We start from the raw sequence: 18,816 nt of genomic DNA on the forward strand, positions 1-18,816 counted from the left end.
AAACGACTTCCTTTATTGATAGGGTGGATCTTTCAACACTTGCACCACTTAGCTGGTGGCTTATCAATGGGATGTTGGCGCTGCCGGTGCGGTCGCGCAGACAAGTGACCGAAAGAAACGGCAAACAAGAAAAAAGAAGTTAAAGAAAACAGGTCTGATACGGACAAGGTGAACAGGAGGCTCGCTTCACCGACCGACCGATCGACCGATCGACTCACTGGCCAACTGGCCCGACAAATCGGAGAGTGTTGCGCGTATGATGCAATGGCAAGGCTAGAGCTACAAAACATATATTTTTTTTTTGTTTATCGCGTAATGAAATGACTGTAAATGTATGTAAATGCCAGCCTGAGGGGGTAGGGGTAAGTACTAGACACATTCAACAACAGACGTGAGTAAGCAAAAATCAGTGCAAGCGAAAACTGCACCAATAACAAACAACAAGAACAGCAAACTATGTAAATAACAACAATAATAAACGATGTCAAGCACAAAGATCCACAACAAACCATTACATATCATACCAATTAGTAAATAATACTTTAGCTGTAGGATACATCATCTGAAAAACCAAGAGAAAACAAACCATCAACAACAAGCCTATCAAATTACAACAATACTATTTTTTAAATTACATACATAATTGCAACCAACAATAACGAAACTCAACAACAAAACACTTTCCCAAGGAGGATTACCTCCTACAAAAAAAAAATGATCATCAATTTCAATAGAAATAATACATCAATTGCAGAGCTAAAGCAACAAAATTTAAAAAAACTAAAAAGAACTAATGGAAACCCTCACCAATATGAAATCATCGAGATTGCCACCTGTCTGTAGAACAAATTTGGGTACAATCAGAAGAACACCTTATCCCCTTTTATAGAGCAGCTGGTAAGATCTGACATGGGGTGCCCAGTTATATATAGAACCGAAGACCATCAATTGCAAATTTATAGTACTGCTAATCGGATTAAAGACATTCAGACTAAATCGATATTCGTCTTCAGGTTTTGATTGACGAATTCAATTCAATGCTTAAGAATAACTAAATTATTCCTTTGACAACTGATCAACTCCTTAATACGATCGGGTTGGGGGGTTCCGTTATAATCCGATTTGCCGTCCAATTCTCCACAGTTTATGGATCTGTTTTGATCAAAATATTGTCCTTTGTCCGTGGTCTATTTTTTGGCATTTGTCAGATTTTTGAATTGTTGAAAAGTGAAAGCTGCAACGCAGTTCCATTGTGCATTCCTGTTGGACTGGTGGGGTGGTGCCCCGAGTGCTCCGGTTTGCATTGTTCAACATTGCATTGCCATAGATCATCCGTGGGGATAGGTGTACTGGTCCCGTCCCTCATGCATATTCGTGTATGCTAATGCTCGACGATTACGGCAAGTGTTGGAATTCCAGTTCCCAGATGTTAAGTTCTCTAGGGAATCTATATTTAAAACTGTTAAGGTACAGGAGGAACAGCCTCACAATTCTTCAGGGTGATGCCTGTAAAGCATCTTTTTAGCAGAGCACATCTCTAGAGCATTCCTATCTATGCCCTATCATAATTCATACGCAAAAGGACTTCTTCCTGCAGCGTTGATCGCATTTCCTGAAGGAATAGTTGTTCCATAAGATTGAATGGCATTTTGGGGCGAAGGGAAAACCTATCTGCATTACGGCGGCTACTGTCGGAACTCGATATGCAATATGGTTTATGGTTGATTGGTTGGTTGCTGTGTATTTTGTTTGAATTTCGCCCAAGACGTTATAGACAGCTTTGGCGCATTTAAATGAATCGATGAATCGATGCGACGGCGATGGCTGTGGCTGTGGCTGAGGCGGTGGCGGTGGCGGCTGTTGTTGTTTATCAAATTGAATATCTGGTTCCGAGGCAGTATATGAATATAATTTCGACTCAACGGCGAGTATTCAAATCAGAGTGTTAGGTCGGGTCGGCGATGGGTTGGATTGCGGGGGGAACGGTAGCTCCGATCTCCGATCACTCCGAGCGCTCCGTAGTTGTTGTTCTTTTGGTTTGGGTTGGTGGTCGGCCCTCTCGGCCGAAGTCAGGCGCGTGCTGTGAGTATTGGGTCCATACGGCGCTATACGAGTATATGTGCCATATACCCCCAATGTCTATATATATACTACATGCCTATATAGCGGCGACCGACCAAACGAAACGCCAGCCAACCAGCCAGCCAGCCAGCCAGAGGCGATAAAAGCCCCAAGAGATCACCGAAGTAGATCAGTTTAGTTCAGAATTCGCAAACGACCCCAAGGAAACCCCTTAGCTCCACCGACTTTCAACTTTCCACACACCCCAGCAGACAGCACCGCACAAGGGAGCACAACCACAGTAGCCGCCCTTCCGACAGTCGACCAGAGCGCCCGCAGAGACCGCATTTCTAATGCTCGTCTGGAACGATAAACAGGATACAAACTTTACATTCATTTGAGTCCCCTGGCACCCTGCAACAGACGCCCCAGAACGCTGCAAGGAATTCGATTAACGTCCCGCAAAAAAAATACCTGGAATTTTTTTTTTCTTTTCATTTGACTTTTTGTTGGTTTTTTGTTGAGTGTATCAGTGAAGCGCCTGCCTGGTGATAATGCCCAGCAGTGTTGCCAAGGAGGGCTACCAATTTCAGAGGGCCAATAGCCGCAATCAGCAGAGCAGCAGCTGCCCGAGTAGGAGTGCCAGCGGTTCGCCAGCGGCAGTCACGCCCCCCATCTGCGACGATGTCGTGGACGAGGCCCTGGCCGAGCTTCAGCTGCAATCGCAGCAGCAGAAGCAGAAGCAGATGATCCATTCAGTCAAGGGCCGCTCCGGCTGGCAGATCAAGTCCTCCAAGCTGGCCTTCAACACACACAATCGCATTCGGAACATTGTGGAGTCGCTGAAGATCAAGCCGAATCCGGAGAAGCCCATGATACCATTGTCCATTGGTGAGTACTTCAAACGAATCAATCGAAATAGGGAGTAGGGAATCCAATCTTATAAGGGATCTCTCAAGATTAACATAATTTAGATTCAAGGGGTTCAAGAGGTTTGGCAGTTCTTTTTCAAATTCTAAAGTATTTCAAGAATCATTAAAATATATTTATTTGGATGGTTAAAGATCTATGGGGTTTAAGAGAACAGGAGGTTAAATCTGGCAGTCCTCTAGAGTATTAAAACAACCATTGGAATAAACATTTTAGGATTACAAAGATCTATGGGATCGGTTTCTGTTTGAATGTTGTTCAATATACCATGGAATCTCTGAGGTTATATAATTTTGTTACGGATTCATTGAGTTTTATGAGATACATCTCTCCGATGGGTTATATATCTGTTCTTAAACATTTTAGGCATTGGTTTCTCAATATCCAATCCAATCCATCCGTTTCCTTTAGAATTTATGAGCAAAACTAGAAATATCAACCCCCACTATATGGTATATATTTTATCGCACGATATTGATACTGTAAAACTATATAAGTTGTTGATGGGATATTGAGATGGGGAACCTGATTCCACCCAGAAGTTTATACTCTGACGTTTATGCTCCAAGTTTTTGCGACGGCAAAGCATTTAAATATTTTTGGGTCTCGTCTCTGGCATAAATTGATGAAACTTGTTTGGGAGACCACGAAGACGAAGACTTGAGGCAGTACTTGTCTGCCGGATAATATCTATATATACCATATATAGTATGGTACTATATGATCAGTACATGATCAGTGGATGGGCACACACCCACAATCATTGACCAATCGGCGATAGTGGCTGTGAGGTCCTCGAACTAACCAAATCGATGAAAGCAAATCGGTGCGAGTTTCTATTTTTGTGCTAAAATATTCCAGATACCAGATTTATATAAAAACAAATCTGTAGGCTTGATTCTGTTGTTGGTTTCGGAATCGGTATCGGTATCTGTTTTAGATACTGTTGCTTTTGTCATATTTTCGCAGCGAGAGGCACGCGCTCTGTATTTGTTTCATTGCGATGGGAATTTGCATAAAATGTAGTTCCACCTGTTTTTTGTGTGCTGCGGACTGGGGCCTGGGAGTCAGGGAACCAGAACATTCGCAGCCTAAGCCTGCATGTCTGTATCCCCCCCAGAGAGAGTCGGGAATCGCCACGGCTATAGGCGGAAATAAACGGGTTAATCACCTGATTCCTCATTATTCCTCATGGCTAATCCTCCACCTTTCTGCTTGCAGGTGATCCCACAACATTTGGCAACCTAAAGGCCGCCGATGAGACCATGAAAGCGGTGCTGCATTCCCTGGAGAGTGGAAAATTCAATGGATATGCCCACACCCAGGGCCATGAGGCGTCGCGCCAGGCGGTGGCCCAGTACAGTGCCCATCAGCGGCCAGAGGGTGCCATCGAGACGAGCGATGTGGTGCTCTGCAGTGGCTGCTCTTCGGCTTTGGAGTACTGCATCCTGGCGCTGGCCGATCGCGGACAAAATGTGCTGATACCACGGCCGGGCTTCTGTTTGTACCACACTCTGGCCGAGGGCCTGGACATCGAGGTGCGCTATTATGATCTGCTACCCGATCAACAGTGGCGCGCCGATCTCGTCCAGCTGGAGGGCCTGATCGATGAGAACACGGCTGCCCTGCTGATCAATAACCCAAGCAATCCCTGTGGCAGTGTCTTTGATGAGAAGCATTTACGACAGCTGATAGACATCTGTGAGCGCCACTATCTGCCCATTATAGCCGACGAGGTGAGTGGCCTGTCCAATGTCAAATATCCAATCCACTATAATCTCTGTTTTCCTCAGATCTACGAGCACTTTGTGTTCCCTGGCTCCAAGCATTTGGCCGTGAGCAGTCTCACCCGAGAGGTGCCTGTCTTGTCGTGCGGCGGCCTCACCAAACGCTTCCTGGTGCCGGGCTGGCGCATGGGCTGGATAATTGTCCACGATCGCAAGCAGCGGCTGGGCAATGCAGTCATCGGCTTGAAGAACATGTGCGGCCGCATCCTCGGCTCGAACACCATCATCCAGGGCGCCCTGCCCGAGATACTGGCCAAGACACCGCAGTCGTACTTCGATGGAGTGATCCAAGTGCTCTACGTAAGTTGAAGATCGGTTGCTTTCTGGCTCTTGGCCACGCTCTAACAGATGGTTTCCCCCTTTGTCCACAGTCGAATGCCAGTTTGGCCTACAAGATGCTCAAACAAGTGCGCGGCCTCAATCCCGTGATGCCGAATGGGGCTATGTACATGATGATTGGCGTGAGCATCGAGCGCTTTCCGGCCTTCAAGGACGACACACACTTCGTGCAGGAGCTGGTGAACGAGCAGAGCGTGTTCTGTCTGCCTGGCAGCTGTTTCGAGTATCCCGGCTATGTGCGGATTGTGCTCACAGTGCCGCTGGCAATGATCGAGGAGGCCTGTGTCCGCATAGCCGAGTTCTGCGAGCGTCACTACAAGAAGGAGGACTCATCGCGGTCTTTCATCGAGCATGGCCTGCTGGACGAGGAGGAGCTCGGCTTCTGATCTGGGATCTGGGAGCAAAACACTTTTATTAGATGATCTAGACTACATAAGTGTATATACTATATATATATTTATATATATATATCAATCATTAACTATCCAATATAAGGAGTATTGTCTCAAAAAATTGCTGGAAAATTGAAGCGCCGTCCCATCAGCGACTCCGGAGCGAGGGGTGAGTACTCCACCCATCCACTACGCACCGCGAGTGTGTGTTTCGGAACGGTAGAGAGCAAGTAAACTTCGGTTAAGTAAATGGTCAATATATAGAAAGAGAGTGAGAGGAGTACAAAAGGAGCAGTAGGAGGACATCGAAATGCACACCCATCCCGCACAGAGCAGCGTATCTAGGGGCAGCCTTTTGCCTCTCTACATGTGATGCGGATGCATTTTCTTTTCCATTTCGTTCTCCATACGCGCCTCATCGATGCTCGCCACCGATGGCAGGCCGCCCGGCCAATGCAGCAGCTCCTGCTCGTGCTCCATTATCATGTTGGCCTCGGCTACAGAGAGGGGGTAGATAGATACCATTGATGTGCAACTGTGGCATGTGGTATACGCACCTTGAATGCGATGCAGCTTGCTGCCGTAGGCCCAGTCCGTGTAGTAGCCCATGACGAAGGAGAGCGGCAGGAGTGGGGCCAGCACCGAAAGGCGTTTCGTACGCTGATAGTAGCTGGCACTGCCATAGATGGCACTCAAGTAGAAGCCGCCCAGCCAGTAGAAGAGCTCCCTGTGCTGGGCAATGGCCAAGGCCTGTTCCCGCTGCTTGATCTGGTAGTGCATCTGTATCCAGCGCTCCATCTGCCGTCCAGCGGGGAATACATTCGGGATTTGATTAGTTATGTAAAGCGGAATTGGAAGCTAACCGGAACGAACCTTGAGCTCTTGGCAACGGCGGTAGGCTGGGTCGTCGTGCTCGGGATGGCCACTGCCGGGGGTTTTCTTTCTCGAGGCCGTGGCGCCCATTTCTTTGCTGGTCTTTGTTGGTCTGGTCCTTGGATGACTTGCCTGCCGCCCTGGTCCCTGGTCCGGTCTGGTCTCAGATCTGGCCACTGGAGGACAAAGAGATGCCACCCCGTCGCACTGTCATCGACCCGGTGGCAGGGCGCAGGCGCCGTCTCGCATGGGGGTTGCATCGCAGAGACCTCCTTTTTGACAACTGTCCCCAAAAGCTGGAGCTGCGGAGCTGTCAAAAGGTTAGTTGGCTGACTGTGGCACTGCCTGACTGACTGGCCCCCGAGTCCACGTCCAAGTCCAAGTCCGAAATCCGTGTGTCCGCCTTCGCCCTCGGCGCGTGTTTTAAGTACAAAGAAAAAAAGAGGCATCACTTCTGGGAGCACTTAGCAGAGTATCTCCAGAGAACTCCAGCCCAAAATCATAACCAAAATCCAGAGCCAAAGTCTGGAAATCTGTTGCCTGGACACACGGTTCCCCCCCGCCTCAAACGCGTGGCCTTCGATCGTTCGTTCGTTGTTTGTTTGTTGTATCATCTGCTGGTGCTGGTACTGGTACTGGTGCTAGTGCTTTTTGTTTGATTAGCCAGCTTGTTGGAAGAGTGACGGCCTGCTGCACCCAAATGTGGAGCACCTCATTAATGTGGCTTCTGTGATAGAAAATCGCGCGAACTTCGCTCTCCTTCTCCTCCTTCTCCTTATCCTTATCCTTGCATCCCAATCCATACTTCAATCCATACACAAAACCTTAAACGGTCGGAGTCCCGGACCCTCAACGGCCCAACGACACACGGCAACCAAAAGGCCACATACCGCCACGCGAAAAGTGAGTAGAAGTAGAAGTAGAAGTGACGGGGTCTGCTGCTGATTTTGATCCGGAATGGGGTACGGCTATACGGGGCTATACGGCTATACGGCTATACGGCTATACGGCTCTATACGGCTATTGGAATATATGAATGGATGTGAATATGTATATGTATGCATATGTATGCAGGTGTTGGTAATGGCAATGGGGCTGCCTGAGAAAGAGAGAGAGAGAGAGAGAGAGAGTGAGTGTCTTGGGGGTGGCTCTGATGTATGTATAAGTATATGTACATTAAGATGGGGCTTCTCAGCTCATTCGGGGGTTGCAAATGCCTCCCACCCCCCCACATTTGTCCCACACCCACTGGTGAATGTTTCGGTTTGAGTCCGTGAATGGTTACGGTGCTGCTTGCTCTGGGCTTGAGTTTGGGTGTGATTGCATGAGAAGGGGTGAGTGTGTGGGTGTGTGTGGGTGTATGGGTGAGTGCACCTTCATAGTGCCACTGCTACTACTACCTTGGCAGCTGTTCGAATGTAAATATTGACAAAGGTCTTCGGTCTAATTGCCGCCTGTGTGCCGCCCCATCATCCGTCTCTACGCTCCACACCGCTCCACTCGTGTGTTCCGAGTGCGAAACATCTAAAACATTCAGCTGCAAATGATTCACTTTTTTGTGTTTCATCTCGCCTCTGTGTGGACTGCCGGACAAAGAACCCACTCCACATTTAGCAGGGCGGCAATGTGCCACTCCAGTAGATTTAATCATACTCATAAACTCATTAAAAAGTTAGCACAAAATTATGAAACAAATGTATGATTTCTTGGAAATGCAAAAGCATGAGGAGCATGAGCTCATTAAATTCAAAAGAATCGAACAAAAAGGAGGGGGCACTGAAGCATTTAAGAACCTTTCGAGTACAGCTTTGAGTGGGCTAAGTAAAATCATAAGAAACGGGTAAAACTAATGTTTGGAGCAGCTATATGATACAATCATCCGAATTGGATTATTTATATTTTTGCCACATATTTTCTATGGGATCTGTATGATAGTGCGCCAATGCAATCCATCCATACTCTCACTCTCATTTACTATTCCACCTTCTTTCTTTTTTCTCTGTTTCGCAGCGACAATAATAAGTTACGGAACGACCAGGGGGCAGGATGCGCTGTTTGAATGATTGACCGCCTTCAGATTCGTCGCTTGGGTGCAGCTGCTAGAAACAAACGCGCAGGAGGAGGAGGAGGAGGAGGCGGAGCAGGGCAGGGCGCAGCAGCAGGAGCAGCAGCCGCAGGAGCAGCAGGTGCATCTGGTGCATCTAGTGCAGGAGCAGCAGCAGCTGGTGGCAGTGGCAGCGGCAGCGGCGGAGGAGGTGGAGGCATCGCCACAAGCAGCGGCGGCGGCAGCGGCAGCTTCCATTCCCGTTCGCATTCGGCCAGCGGCATCAATACGCCGGCAACGGCCAGCACCAGCTCCTCCAGCGGCAACAGCTTGACCCCCCAGCAGCAACAGCAGCATCCACATCCAGCACACGCTCATCCACTTACCCATCCGCACCACCATCCCCACCCGCATCCACATCCCCATCCCCTCCATCATCCGCACCCGCATCCCCTCCACCATCCGCACCCACATCCCCTCCATTCCCATCCGCATCCACACCTGCGGCACACGCAGCAGGCGGCGACCGGCAGCCAGTTCACCTTCAATCCATCGCCCGGCAGCAGTCCTGGCAACGGACTGCCAGGAGCTCGCCAGGATGCGGCCAGTGCGCTCAACAGTCCAACGACCATTGTGAACTCGGGCAGCGGGAGCGGCGGCGGCAGCAGCACCCTCGCCTACGGGATGCAGCAGCCGCTGCAGCAACAGCAGCAGGCCGGCGGCTCATCGACCACGGCGGCCCCATCCACCACGGGGCTGGGCAGCAGTCAGGCCGCCAGCAGTGGGCACAATAATGGCGCCGGGCTCGGTATGGGTCTCGGTATGGGGCTGGCCGCCGGAGGAATCGGAGTCGGTGTCGGCGGTGGCGGAGGCCTCAATCTGCTCGGCGGCATCGGTGGCCTTGGCAGCATGGGCGGCGGTGCCGCCGCCGCCGGCCTGGGCATCTGCGGTGGCATTAGCAGCACTGTCGGCAGTGCGGCCATTACGGGAGTGCCGCCCATCGGCCTGGGGATTGCGACCGGCATCGGGAACAAGATCATGCTGGGGCGCAAACAGAGCCTCAAGGGCGGCGAGCCCTTCCTGGCCGACTACGGGCCGGAGGAGTCACTCAATGAGAGCGCCGACATCGAGTGGGTCAACAAGCTGTGGGTGCGCCGCCTGATGCGTCTCTGTGCCTTGGTCTCGCTGACCTCCGTATCCCTGAACACGCCCAAAACCTTCGAGCGTTACCCGTCGTTGCAGTACATCACGTTCGTCTCGGACACGGCCGTCACGCTGCTCTTCACCGCCGAAATGATAGCCAAAATGCACATCCGCGGTGTGCTCCATGTGAGTACACACAATCGCCATGTTTCCCCCGTGTTTGGTGTCTTGAAATCGAATCCTGTTACCCATTGACAGGGGGAGGTGCCTTACCTGAAGGATCATTGGTGCCAGTTCGATGCTTCCATGGTGAGCTTCCTGTGGATCTCCATTATTCTTCAGATTTTCGAGGTGCTCGAGATAGTTCCCAAGTAAGTGTGTTCCTTTGAGTTCGAGTACGAACGTATATGACCATCGAGTGTATACTCGTTGCAAACACTCGTTGCAAGCACTCGTTGCAAGCACTCGTTGTAAACACTCGTTGCAAACACAAATTTACAATCAATTTCCATGTTTTATATCCCAAAATTTAAGAGATATATTTATGTGATATATATCGCGTGGATACTCGTTGCAAAAACAAATTTGCATTTAATTTCCATTTCTGGTACACCAAATTTAAAAGATACATTTATATATATGTGATGTATAGAGTGGCTGAAACTCGCTGCAATTATTTCATTATATTTTCCATATCTGGTAAGCCAAATTTAAGAGATATACCTGCGATTTACTGGATACTCATTGCAATCACTCGTTGTAAACCCTAATTTACATTCAATTTCCATATTTTATATCCCAAATTAAATAGATATTTCGAGAGTATACTCGTTAAAAACACTCGTTGTAATCACTCGTTGTAACACTCGTTTTAAACCCCAATTTTAATTCAATTATATTCTTCCGTATCTTGTATCCCAGCATTTAAGAGATATATCTATGTTATATATCGAGTGGATACTCATTGTAAACAGTAATTTTCATTCAATATTCATATCTTGTATTCCACATTTAAGAGCTATATCTATCTGCAATCCAGCACAGACCCTTCTCACATATATTTCTCTCATTTCCTTAGGTTTTCCTACCTCTCCATCATGCGTGCCCCACGGCCACTGATCATGATCCGTTTCCTGCGTGTCTTCCTTAAGTTTAGCATGCCGAAAAGTCGAATCAATCAGATCTTTAAGTGAGTATTTTTCACATTTCTTTAAAAGTTTGCCAAAATACTAATGCTATTCTGTGCCCTTCGCCTATAGACGATCGAGTCAACAGATATATAATGTAACGCTGTTCTTCCTGTTCTTCATGTCCCTCTACGGACTGTTGGGCGTTCAGTTCTTTGGCGAACTGAAGAATCACTGTGTGATGAACAATACGGAGTATGATCTGCTGGGCAGACCGTGAGTATTATCTTTGATATTCCACACATAAAATACAATTAACTTTTGGTCTTCATTTTGCAGAGTTTTGACCATAAATTCGCTGGCCATACCGGACACCTTTTGCTCCATGGATCCGGACTCGGGGTATCAGTGCTCGCCGGGTATGCGGTGCATGAAGATGGACTTTCTCAGCAGCTATGTAATTGGATTCAATGGTTTCGAGGATATTGCCACGAGTATCTTTACGGTGTACCAGGCGGCCTCGCAAGAGGGCTGGGTGTTCATCATGTACCGGGCCATAGACTCACTGCCAGCCTGGCGGGCAGCCTTTTACTTTAGCACAATGATATTCTTCCTGGCCTGGCTGGTGAAAAATGTGTTCATAGCTGTCATCACGGAGACCTTCAACGAGATACGCGTACAGTTCCAGCAGATGTGGGGCGCACGCGGTCACATCCAGAAGACGGCCGCCTCCCAGATACTGAGCGGCAACGATTCCGGCTGGCGGCTGGTCACCATCGATGACAACAAGCACGGCGGACTGGCCCCAGAGACGTGCCATGCTATACTCCGATCCCCGTACTTCCGGATGCTGGTGATGACTGTGATCCTGGCCAATGGCATTGTGACGGCCACCATGACGTTCAAGCACGATGGTCGGCCGCGTTCGGTGTTCTACGAGCGCTACTACTACATCGAGCTGGTGTTCACGTGCCTGCTCGACCTGGAGACCCTCTTCAAGATCTACTGCCTTGGCTGGCGGGGTTACTACAAGCATTCGATACACAAATTCGAACTGCTTTTGGCGGCGGGCACCACCCTGCACATTGTGCCCATGTTCTATCCGTCCGGGCTGACATACTTCCAGGTGCTGCGGGTGGTGCGACTGATCAAGGCCTCACCGATGCTGGAGGGCTTCGTCTACAAGATCTTTGGGCCGGGCAAGAAGCTCGGATCGTTGATTATCTTCACCATGTGCCTGCTGATCATCAGCTCCAGCATTTCGATGCAGTTGTTTTGCTTCCTGTGCGACTTCACCAAGTTCGAGTCGTTCCCGGAGGCGTTCATGAGCATGTTCCAGATCCTCACCCAGGAGGCCTGGGTGGAGGTAATGGACGAGACAATGATACGCACCAGCAAGACCCTCACACCGCTGGTCGCGGTCTACTTCATACTCTACCATCTGTTTGTCACCCTCATTGTGCTCAGTCTGTTCGTGGCGGTCATTTTGGATAACTTGGAGCTGGACGAGGACATCAAGAAGCTGAAGCAGCTCAAATTTCGCGAACAAAGCGCCGAGATCAAGGAGACCCTACCCTTCCGTCTGCGCATATTCGAGAAGTTCCCGGACTCCCCACAGATGACGATACTACATCGCATACCCAACGATTTTATGCTGCCCAAGGTACGTGAGAGCTTCATGAAGCACTTTGTGATCGAGCTGGAGACGGAGGATCCCTCCCTGGTGGAGAACTGCAAGCGACCCATGTCCGAGTGCTGGGAATCGAATGTTGTCTTTCGCAAGCAAAAGCCTGTGCGGATTATGAACAAGACAGCGAAGGTAAGGGCTGCCGGCAGCAGTCTCCGCAAGCTGGCCATCACGCACATCATCAAGTGAGTAGCACCCCCCCTCCAAGACACCCTCCCCTTCGGCAGCTAAAGCTAATTCTCTCTTGAATCCATGCAGTGACAGCAACAATCAACGTTTAATGCTGGGCGACTCGGCCATGTTACCTGTGGTGGGGACCAAGGGCGGCGGTGGCCTCAAATCGCAGGGCACCATCACCCACTCGAAGCCGTGGCGCGTCGATCAAAAGAAGTGAGTAGCTGGGCCCACCCTGCCCCTGCCTTTGATGTGTGTCCACTACCAATCCACAGGTTCGGCTCTCGTTCCATTCGTCGCAGCGTTCGCTCGGGCTCCATCAAGCTGAAGCAGACGTACGAGCATCTGATGGAGAACGGGGATATTGCGGCCGCCCCGAGGGCGAATTCGGGTCGGGCCAGGCCCCACGATCTGGACATTAAGCTGCTGCAGGCGAAGCGCCAGCAGGCAGAGATGCGACGCAATCAGCGGGAGGAGGATCTAAGGGAGAATCATCCGTTCTTTGATACGCCGCTGTTTCTGGTGCCGCGGGAGAGTCGCTTCCGAAAGATATGCCAGAGGATTGTCCATGCCCGCTACGATGCCAGGCTAAAGGATCCGCTGACGGGCAAGGAGCGCAAGGTCCAGTACAAGAGTTTGCAGTAAGTCCATGTCCATTCCATCCAGGAGATCCCCACCAAAGAGAAGTAGAAGAATAATCATTTCTTCTGCTCGCAACTCGTTTTAGTAACTTTCTGGGCCTGGTCACGTACCTGGACTGGGTGATGATATTCGCCACGACGCTCTCCTGCATCTCGATGATGTTCGAGACGCCCAACTATCGGGTAATGGATCATCCGACGCTGCAGATAGCCGAGTATGGCTTCGTGATCTTCATGAGTCTTGAGCTGGCCCTCAAGATACTCGCCGACGGTCTGTTCTTTACGCCCAAGGCGTACATCAAGGATGTGGCAGCGGCCCTCGATGTGTTCATCTATGTGGTATCCACATCGTTCCTGTGCTGGATGCCACTCAACATACCCACCAATTCGGCAGCACAGCTCCTCATGATCCTGCGCTGTGTGCGTCCCCTGCGGATCTTCACCCTGGTGCCGCACATGCGCAAGGTCGTCTACGAGCTGTGCCGCGGCTTCAAGGAGATCCTCTTGGTATCCACGCTCCTCATACTCCTCATGTTCATCTTTGCCAGCTATGGGGTACAGCTCTATGGCGGACGGCTGGCCCGTTGCAACGATCCCACTATTCCCAGGCGAGAGGATTGCGTTGGCGTCTTTATGCGCAGGGTTTTTGTGACGAAAATGAAGCTGACACCGGGTCCCGACGAGTCCTATCCGGCCATGCTGGTGCCGCGGGTGTGGGCCAATCCCCGGCGCTTCAATTTCGACAATATCGGGGACGCCATGCTGACGCTGTTCGAGGTTCTATCCTTCAAGGGCTGGCTGGACGTTCGCGATGTTCTCATCAAGGCTGTGGGTCCGGTAAGAAAATGGCACTCTCTTTCGCTTACTCTTAATCTTTCTCTGATTATTTCACGTGACGTTTGTGTGTGTCTTAACCTAGGTCCATGCCGTCTATATCCACATCTACATCTTCTTGGGCTGCATGATCGGCCTCACCCTGTTCGTGGGCGTGGTCATTGCCAATTATTCGGAGAACAAAGGCACCGCCCTGCTCACCGTCGACCAGCGACGATGGTGTGACCTCAAGAAGCGACTGAAGATTGCCCAGCCGTTGCACTTGCCGCCGCGACCCGATGGACGCAAGATCCGTGCCTTCACCTACGACATCACGCAGCACATCATCTTCAAGCGGGTGATTGCTGTCGTGGTGCTGATCAACAGCATGCTGCTCTCCATAACGGTGCGTCTCTGGGGAAGGGTCTTTTTACTGGGGACTTAGAGCCACAAATTGTCTGCATTGAGAGCGCGGGTATTCTATTGTCTTTATTCTGTACTTACATGCAGTGGATCAAGGGCGAGGTGCATACGGAACGCCTGGTGATCGTCAGTGCGGTCCTGACCTTTGTCTTTGTGGTTGAGGTGGTGATGAAGAACATTGCCTTTACACCGCGTGGCTATTGGCAATCTAGGCGCAATCGATATGATCTACTCGTCACCGTTGCCGGCGTCATTTGGATTATATTGCAGACGATATTGAGGGTAAGTTTGGATCCGATACCTGCCACACCGTCACACTGCGGCTCAATTCGAACCCATGTCTGAACTTTGACCTTTGATAGAACGATCTGTCGTACTTCTTTGGCTTCATGGTGGTCATCCTGCGCTTCTTCACCATCACCGGCAAGCACACCACACTGAAGATGCTCATGTTGACCGTGGGCGTGTCTGTATGCAAGTCCTTCTTCATTATTTTTGGCATGTTTCTGCTGGTATTCTTCTATGCGCTGGCCGGGACCATACTCTTTGGTGAGCCATCTGCGATTTCGGTTGGAAACCCATGCTGATATTCCTCTCAATTTGTGTGTCATTCCAGGCACCGTGAAGTACGGCGAGGGCATTGGAAGGCGGGCAAATTTCGGTTCACCTGTGACCGGGGTGGCCATGCTCTTTCGGATTGTCACCGGCGAGGATTGGAACAAAATCATGCACGACTGTATGGTCCAGCCGCCGTACTGTACTCTGGGTAACAACTATTGGGAGACGGATTGTGGCAATTTTACGGCCAGTCTGATATACTTTTGCACCTTCTACGTGATCATTACGTACATTGTGCTCAATCTTTTAGTGGGTACGTGTGCCTGTCGGCTCTTGGTCTTGGATTGCTCGGGAAATACTTAAGAACTCTCCTCAAATTCCAGCTATTATCATGGAGAACTTTTCGCTGTTCTACTCGAATGAAGAGGACGCATTGCTCTCGTATGCGGATATACGCAATTTTCAGAACACCTGGAACATTGTCGACATTCATCAGCGGGGCGTGATACCCGTGCGGCGCGTGAAGTTCATACTGCGCCTGCTCAAGGGTCGACTCGAGTGCGATCCGCAAAAGGATCGCCTGCTGTTCAAGTATATGTGCTATGAGCTGGACAAGCTGCACAATGGCGAGGATGTCACCTTCCACGATGTCATCAAGTGAGTGCGAGCATCCTTGGAGTCCTTGCAATCCAATCAATCTTTATATCAAATTTTGCTTTGCAGCATGCTGAGTTATCGCTCGGTGGACATACGCAAGGCTCTGCAGCTGGAGGAGCTGTTGGCGCGCGAGGAGTTCGAGTACCTGGTGGAGGAGGAGGTGGCCAAAATGACCATACGCACCTGGCTGGAGGGTTGCCTCAAAAAGATACGGGCCCAAAATGCCAGCGTAAGCATGCGACATCTACAATATTCTCACGGGTATCCTCTAATTGTCTTCTACGATTTTCCACGTATAGAAGCAGCAAAACTCGTTGATTGCTGGACTGAGGGCCACCAATGAGCAGCCCGTGATGCGGCCGAATGTACAGGAGGATAAGACGCCCATTGGGACGGCGGATAAGCCGGCCATCAGCACAATAAGCGGAGCAGTGGCGGGCACGTGTCCGCCGACCAGCGATGCCTTCTCGCCGACCTTCAGCTCGACGGAGAATGAGGAGAAGGATGCCAGCAGCAGTGCCGTGGCGCTGCCACACTCGGAGCCGATTCCCGTTGTGGCCACGGTGGCGACAGCCCCGTCGGCAGCCCGTCACGTGATGTCGGTGGGCAAGCGGGCCTATGCCCTCAATCGTTCCGACTCAACGGGCAGTTCGGCGGGTCGCAAGTTCCTGGCACCCACCTCCAGTGATCCGCAGCAGCGCTCAACGCTGAGCGACAAGGAGCGGCTGCACATCAGCAGCCAGCAGCGGAAGAAGAACTCGATGACCACACTGCCGCATGCTGGACAGCTGGGGCAGCTGGGCAAGCAACGGGGAGGGGTGAGCAGCGACTCGGCCAGCAAGTCGGCCAGCTTCTTTGCTCAGCTGAATAGCGAGATTGGCCAGTTCCACTATCCGACAATAAACGCTGCCGCCGCCTACGGCCATGGCCTGGATCAGCACCATCATCTTCACCATCATCAGCAGCAGCAGCAGCATCAGCATTCGCATCAGCATCAGCATCACGGGGGTGGTGCCGGTGCCATCGGCAGTCCCTCGGCGATGATGAGCCAAATGATCGGTGGCAGTGGTAAGCTGTTGCCATTCAACAATCAGGCGAATGCCGTCTACGAGGTGCACGACTGGTGGCAGGAGCAGGTACTCTGCACCCAGACCAGCGACGACGAGATCTAGCCAAAGGACGAGATCGATCTGGATGTGGATGTAGATCTGGATCTTGATCTGGAGCTAGATCAGAGTTGGATTAGATCGTGTAGTCCAATCGGAGCCTATTAACATTATAAACTAGTGGCCTAGAGTTTTATATATATATAAAAAAAAATGCCTAAGTGTGTAATGCAAAATGTACATGTATCCGAGGCCTGAGAACGGTTAACACTTACCATAATTACGATAATAGCTATAGCGATATAGAGGATATATGATATATATAAATGATATATGAGATATGGTAAGATATAGCGGGTTAGATAGAGAGAGAGACACATAGGCGGACAAAAACCACAATTAGTTTCTATGTTCTGTTGTTGTTTGTGCGCTAGATGGATCAGATCAGTCTTTGTTATAGCTTAAATATATACAAAGAGATACTATATACAACATATAGTATATATATATTATATATATGCAATATGCACAAATGGATGCAAGTACGACGTATAGTGCAAATTTATATAGCGAGAGCGGAGGCATAGAATTTCGTCAACTAGCCAAAAAAAAAAAGACAAAAACAAAAACAAAAAACAAGCAAAAAAAGCAATTCACTACAACTAAAACTCTTATGTATGGAAATCGCCAGAGATATAGAGAGAGCCCCCACCCTCCCCTTTCATTCCAGGGATGCCAATCTTTATACTAAAAAAAATACTTGATTCTAGATAGACAAAAAGAAAACGAACATATACCGGGGCACGCTCGAAAGGGTGAACAAAACCCAATACAACCGAAGTGAACCGATTCAGAAGCCAAGAAGCATTAGTTATGCTTTTTATATTACATATAGCCTCATATTACCTCATAGAAAAAATGGCAAAAATGGCATTCGGAAAGAAGCAGAAACAGATGCAGAAGCAGTTCCTGCCACCCATAAAAATACAAATAAAATAAAACAAATATACATATAATATATAGCCATTGTAGCAGCCACATGTTAATAGATTATATCCAGCTTGAAAGCATATATCTGTTGTCCCCTCAGTTGTACAGCCGCCCTTGTGTACCCAGGGCGGGTCTTACCTCAGAGCCTGTTTTGCTGTAACAAATCGTGACACCAAAAGATCGTAACATTATAGGTCATACAAGATATATAGCTGCCATAGGAATACCATACCATAGTCAATGATGGAATGATGGAATGATTGGAAGATATGAATTTTAAATGAGAATAACTTTTTAGTTATTGACACGAAAGAAAGTAGAGGAAAAGTAATTCAATCAAAGTTTACAAGTTGTATGACAGAAACAAAATGTAAATCGTAAATCGTAAATCGTAAAACGCGTAAATCGTATAGGTATCGTATGTATATCGTAAATCGTTAAAATCAGTGAAATCAAAATTGGGATCAGTGTTGTGTATCCCTATAGAATCTATCTATCTATGTATGTAAGAACGATAAGGATAGAAAACTGCCAAGAAAAGTAAGCCTTCATAAATTTACTTTAAATTGAATTCGCAACGCACAAATGTTTGCAATAATTGAACATAATTGTCAAAGCACAACAACAACAACAACAACATGTTTGAAGACTGTACCTTGTGTTACATAATCATTGGAGAAATATGCCCAGAAAACAAACAAGCCTATAACTAACACTTTTCCATTGCCCCACAATGAAATATCATAAACGTACTATTGATGAAGAGATATTCTTAACATAATCGTTATTAATTGTGTACAATCCACCATCGAAATCGAAAACAAACATAAAACATATAGGTGCAATCATTAGGGAAAATTGTTATAGGAACAAATATATAGTACATACTTGACTTGTACTTGACTTTCTTCGGTTCGTTCACTCTGTCGAGCGTGCACTGTATACGGGTGCAACAAATTACACAGAAAGACAGACACAACAGAGAACAGAGAACACAGAATACATACTATAGAACGAGATGCCTATTATCAAAGACTATACAATACCTTCTGACCATGGCTGGTCTGAATC

At 48.9% G+C, this 18,816-nt stretch overlaps 3 protein-coding genes across 5 annotated transcripts; 2 read left to right on the forward strand and 1 right to left on the reverse strand.

The window, feature by feature from the left end:
- The first annotated feature begins 2,200 nt into the window (after positions 1 to 2,200).
- Positions 2,201 to 5,630, forward strand: Tat (Tyrosine aminotransferase). Its single transcript, XM_001354787.4, has 4 exons — positions 2,201 to 2,952; positions 4,213 to 4,727; positions 4,785 to 5,078; positions 5,150 to 5,630. Exons 1-4 carry the CDS (start codon positions 2,616 to 2,618, stop codon positions 5,501 to 5,503), a joined length of 1,500 nt encoding a protein of 499 aa, XP_001354823.2. The 5' UTR covers positions 2,201 to 2,615; the 3' UTR covers positions 5,504 to 5,630.
- On the reverse strand, positions 5,513 to 6,578 carry LOC4814498 (plasminogen receptor (KT)). Its single transcript, XM_001354786.4, has 3 exons — positions 6,383 to 6,578; positions 6,067 to 6,307; positions 5,513 to 6,006 (listed from the first exon to the last, which is right to left on the reverse strand). Exons 1-3 carry the CDS (start codon positions 6,470 to 6,472, stop codon positions 5,873 to 5,875), a joined length of 465 nt encoding a protein of 154 aa, XP_001354822.2. The 5' UTR covers positions 6,473 to 6,578; the 3' UTR covers positions 5,513 to 5,872.
- Positions 5,547 to 17,746, forward strand: na (sodium leak channel non-selective protein na). Of its 3 annotated transcripts, none has more exons than XM_033384645.1 (16): positions 5,547 to 5,678; positions 8,393 to 9,755; positions 9,828 to 9,940; positions 10,648 to 10,758; positions 10,829 to 10,972; positions 11,036 to 12,568; positions 12,642 to 12,773; positions 12,833 to 13,198; positions 13,285 to 14,035; positions 14,118 to 14,417; positions 14,522 to 14,716; positions 14,797 to 14,983; positions 15,051 to 15,305; positions 15,376 to 15,649; positions 15,716 to 15,878; positions 15,949 to 17,746. In XM_033384645.1, the coding sequence occupies exons 2-16, from the start codon at positions 8,442 to 8,444 to the stop codon at positions 16,819 to 16,821; spliced, it is 6,711 nt and encodes a 2,236-aa protein (XP_033240536.1). In that variant the 5' UTR covers positions 5,547 to 5,678; positions 8,393 to 8,441; the 3' UTR covers positions 16,822 to 17,746. The 3 variants fall into 3 exon arrangements, with proteins under 3 accessions (XP_033240536.1, XP_001354821.3, XP_015041690.2); XM_001354785.4 differs by lacking the exon at positions 5,547 to 5,678 and adding an exon at positions 6,688 to 7,285; XM_015186204.2 differs by lacking the exon at positions 5,547 to 5,678 and adding an exon at positions 6,688 to 7,285 and having other exon boundaries at positions 12,860 to 13,198.
- The last annotated feature ends 1,070 nt before the right edge of the window (positions 17,747 to 18,816 follow it).

The sequence above is a fragment of the Drosophila pseudoobscura genome, chromosome X (genome assembly GCF_009870125.1).
Source record: "Drosophila pseudoobscura strain MV-25-SWS-2005 chromosome X, UCI_Dpse_MV25, whole genome shotgun sequence".
Classification (NCBI taxonomy): Eukaryota; Metazoa; Arthropoda; class Insecta; order Diptera; family Drosophilidae; genus Drosophila; species Drosophila pseudoobscura.

What these genes read in the sequence shown, in the direction of transcription:
- Tat (XM_001354787.4), top strand. Translation starts at nt 2,616, where the DNA reads ATGCCCAGCAGTGTTGCCAAGGAGGGCTACCAATTTCAGAGGGCCAAT. An exon ending in CATGATACCATTGTCCATTG is followed by an intron (nt 2,953 to 4,212) that starts GTGAGTACTTCA and finishes TTCTGCTTGCAG; the next exon opens with GTGATCCCACAACATTTGGC. An exon ending in TGCCCATTATAGCCGACGAG is followed by an intron (nt 4,728 to 4,784) that starts GTGAGTGGCCTG and finishes TGTTTTCCTCAG; the next exon opens with ATCTACGAGCACTTTGTGTT.
- LOC4814498 (XM_001354786.4), bottom strand. Translation starts at nt 6,472, where the DNA reads ATGGGCGCCACGGCCTCGAGAAAGAAAACCCCCGGCAGTGGCCATCCC. An exon ending in GCCGTTGCCAAGAGCTCAAG is followed by an intron (nt 6,308 to 6,382) that starts GTTCGTTCCGGT and finishes GCTGGACGGCAG; the next exon opens with ATGGAGCGCTGGATACAGAT. An exon ending in CAAGCTGCATCGCATTCAAG is followed by an intron (nt 6,007 to 6,066) that starts GTGCGTATACCA and finishes CCCTCTCTGTAG; the next exon opens with CCGAGGCCAACATGATAATG.
- na (XM_033384645.1), top strand. Translation starts at nt 8,442, where the DNA reads ATGATTGACCGCCTTCAGATTCGTCGCTTGGGTGCAGCTGCTAGAAAC. An exon ending in ACATCCGCGGTGTGCTCCAT is followed by an intron (nt 9,756 to 9,827) that starts GTGAGTACACAC and finishes ACCCATTGACAG; the next exon opens with GGGGAGGTGCCTTACCTGAA. An exon ending in TATTGCAGACGATATTGAGG is followed by an intron (nt 14,717 to 14,796) that starts GTAAGTTTGGAT and finishes GACCTTTGATAG; the next exon opens with AACGATCTGTCGTACTTCTT.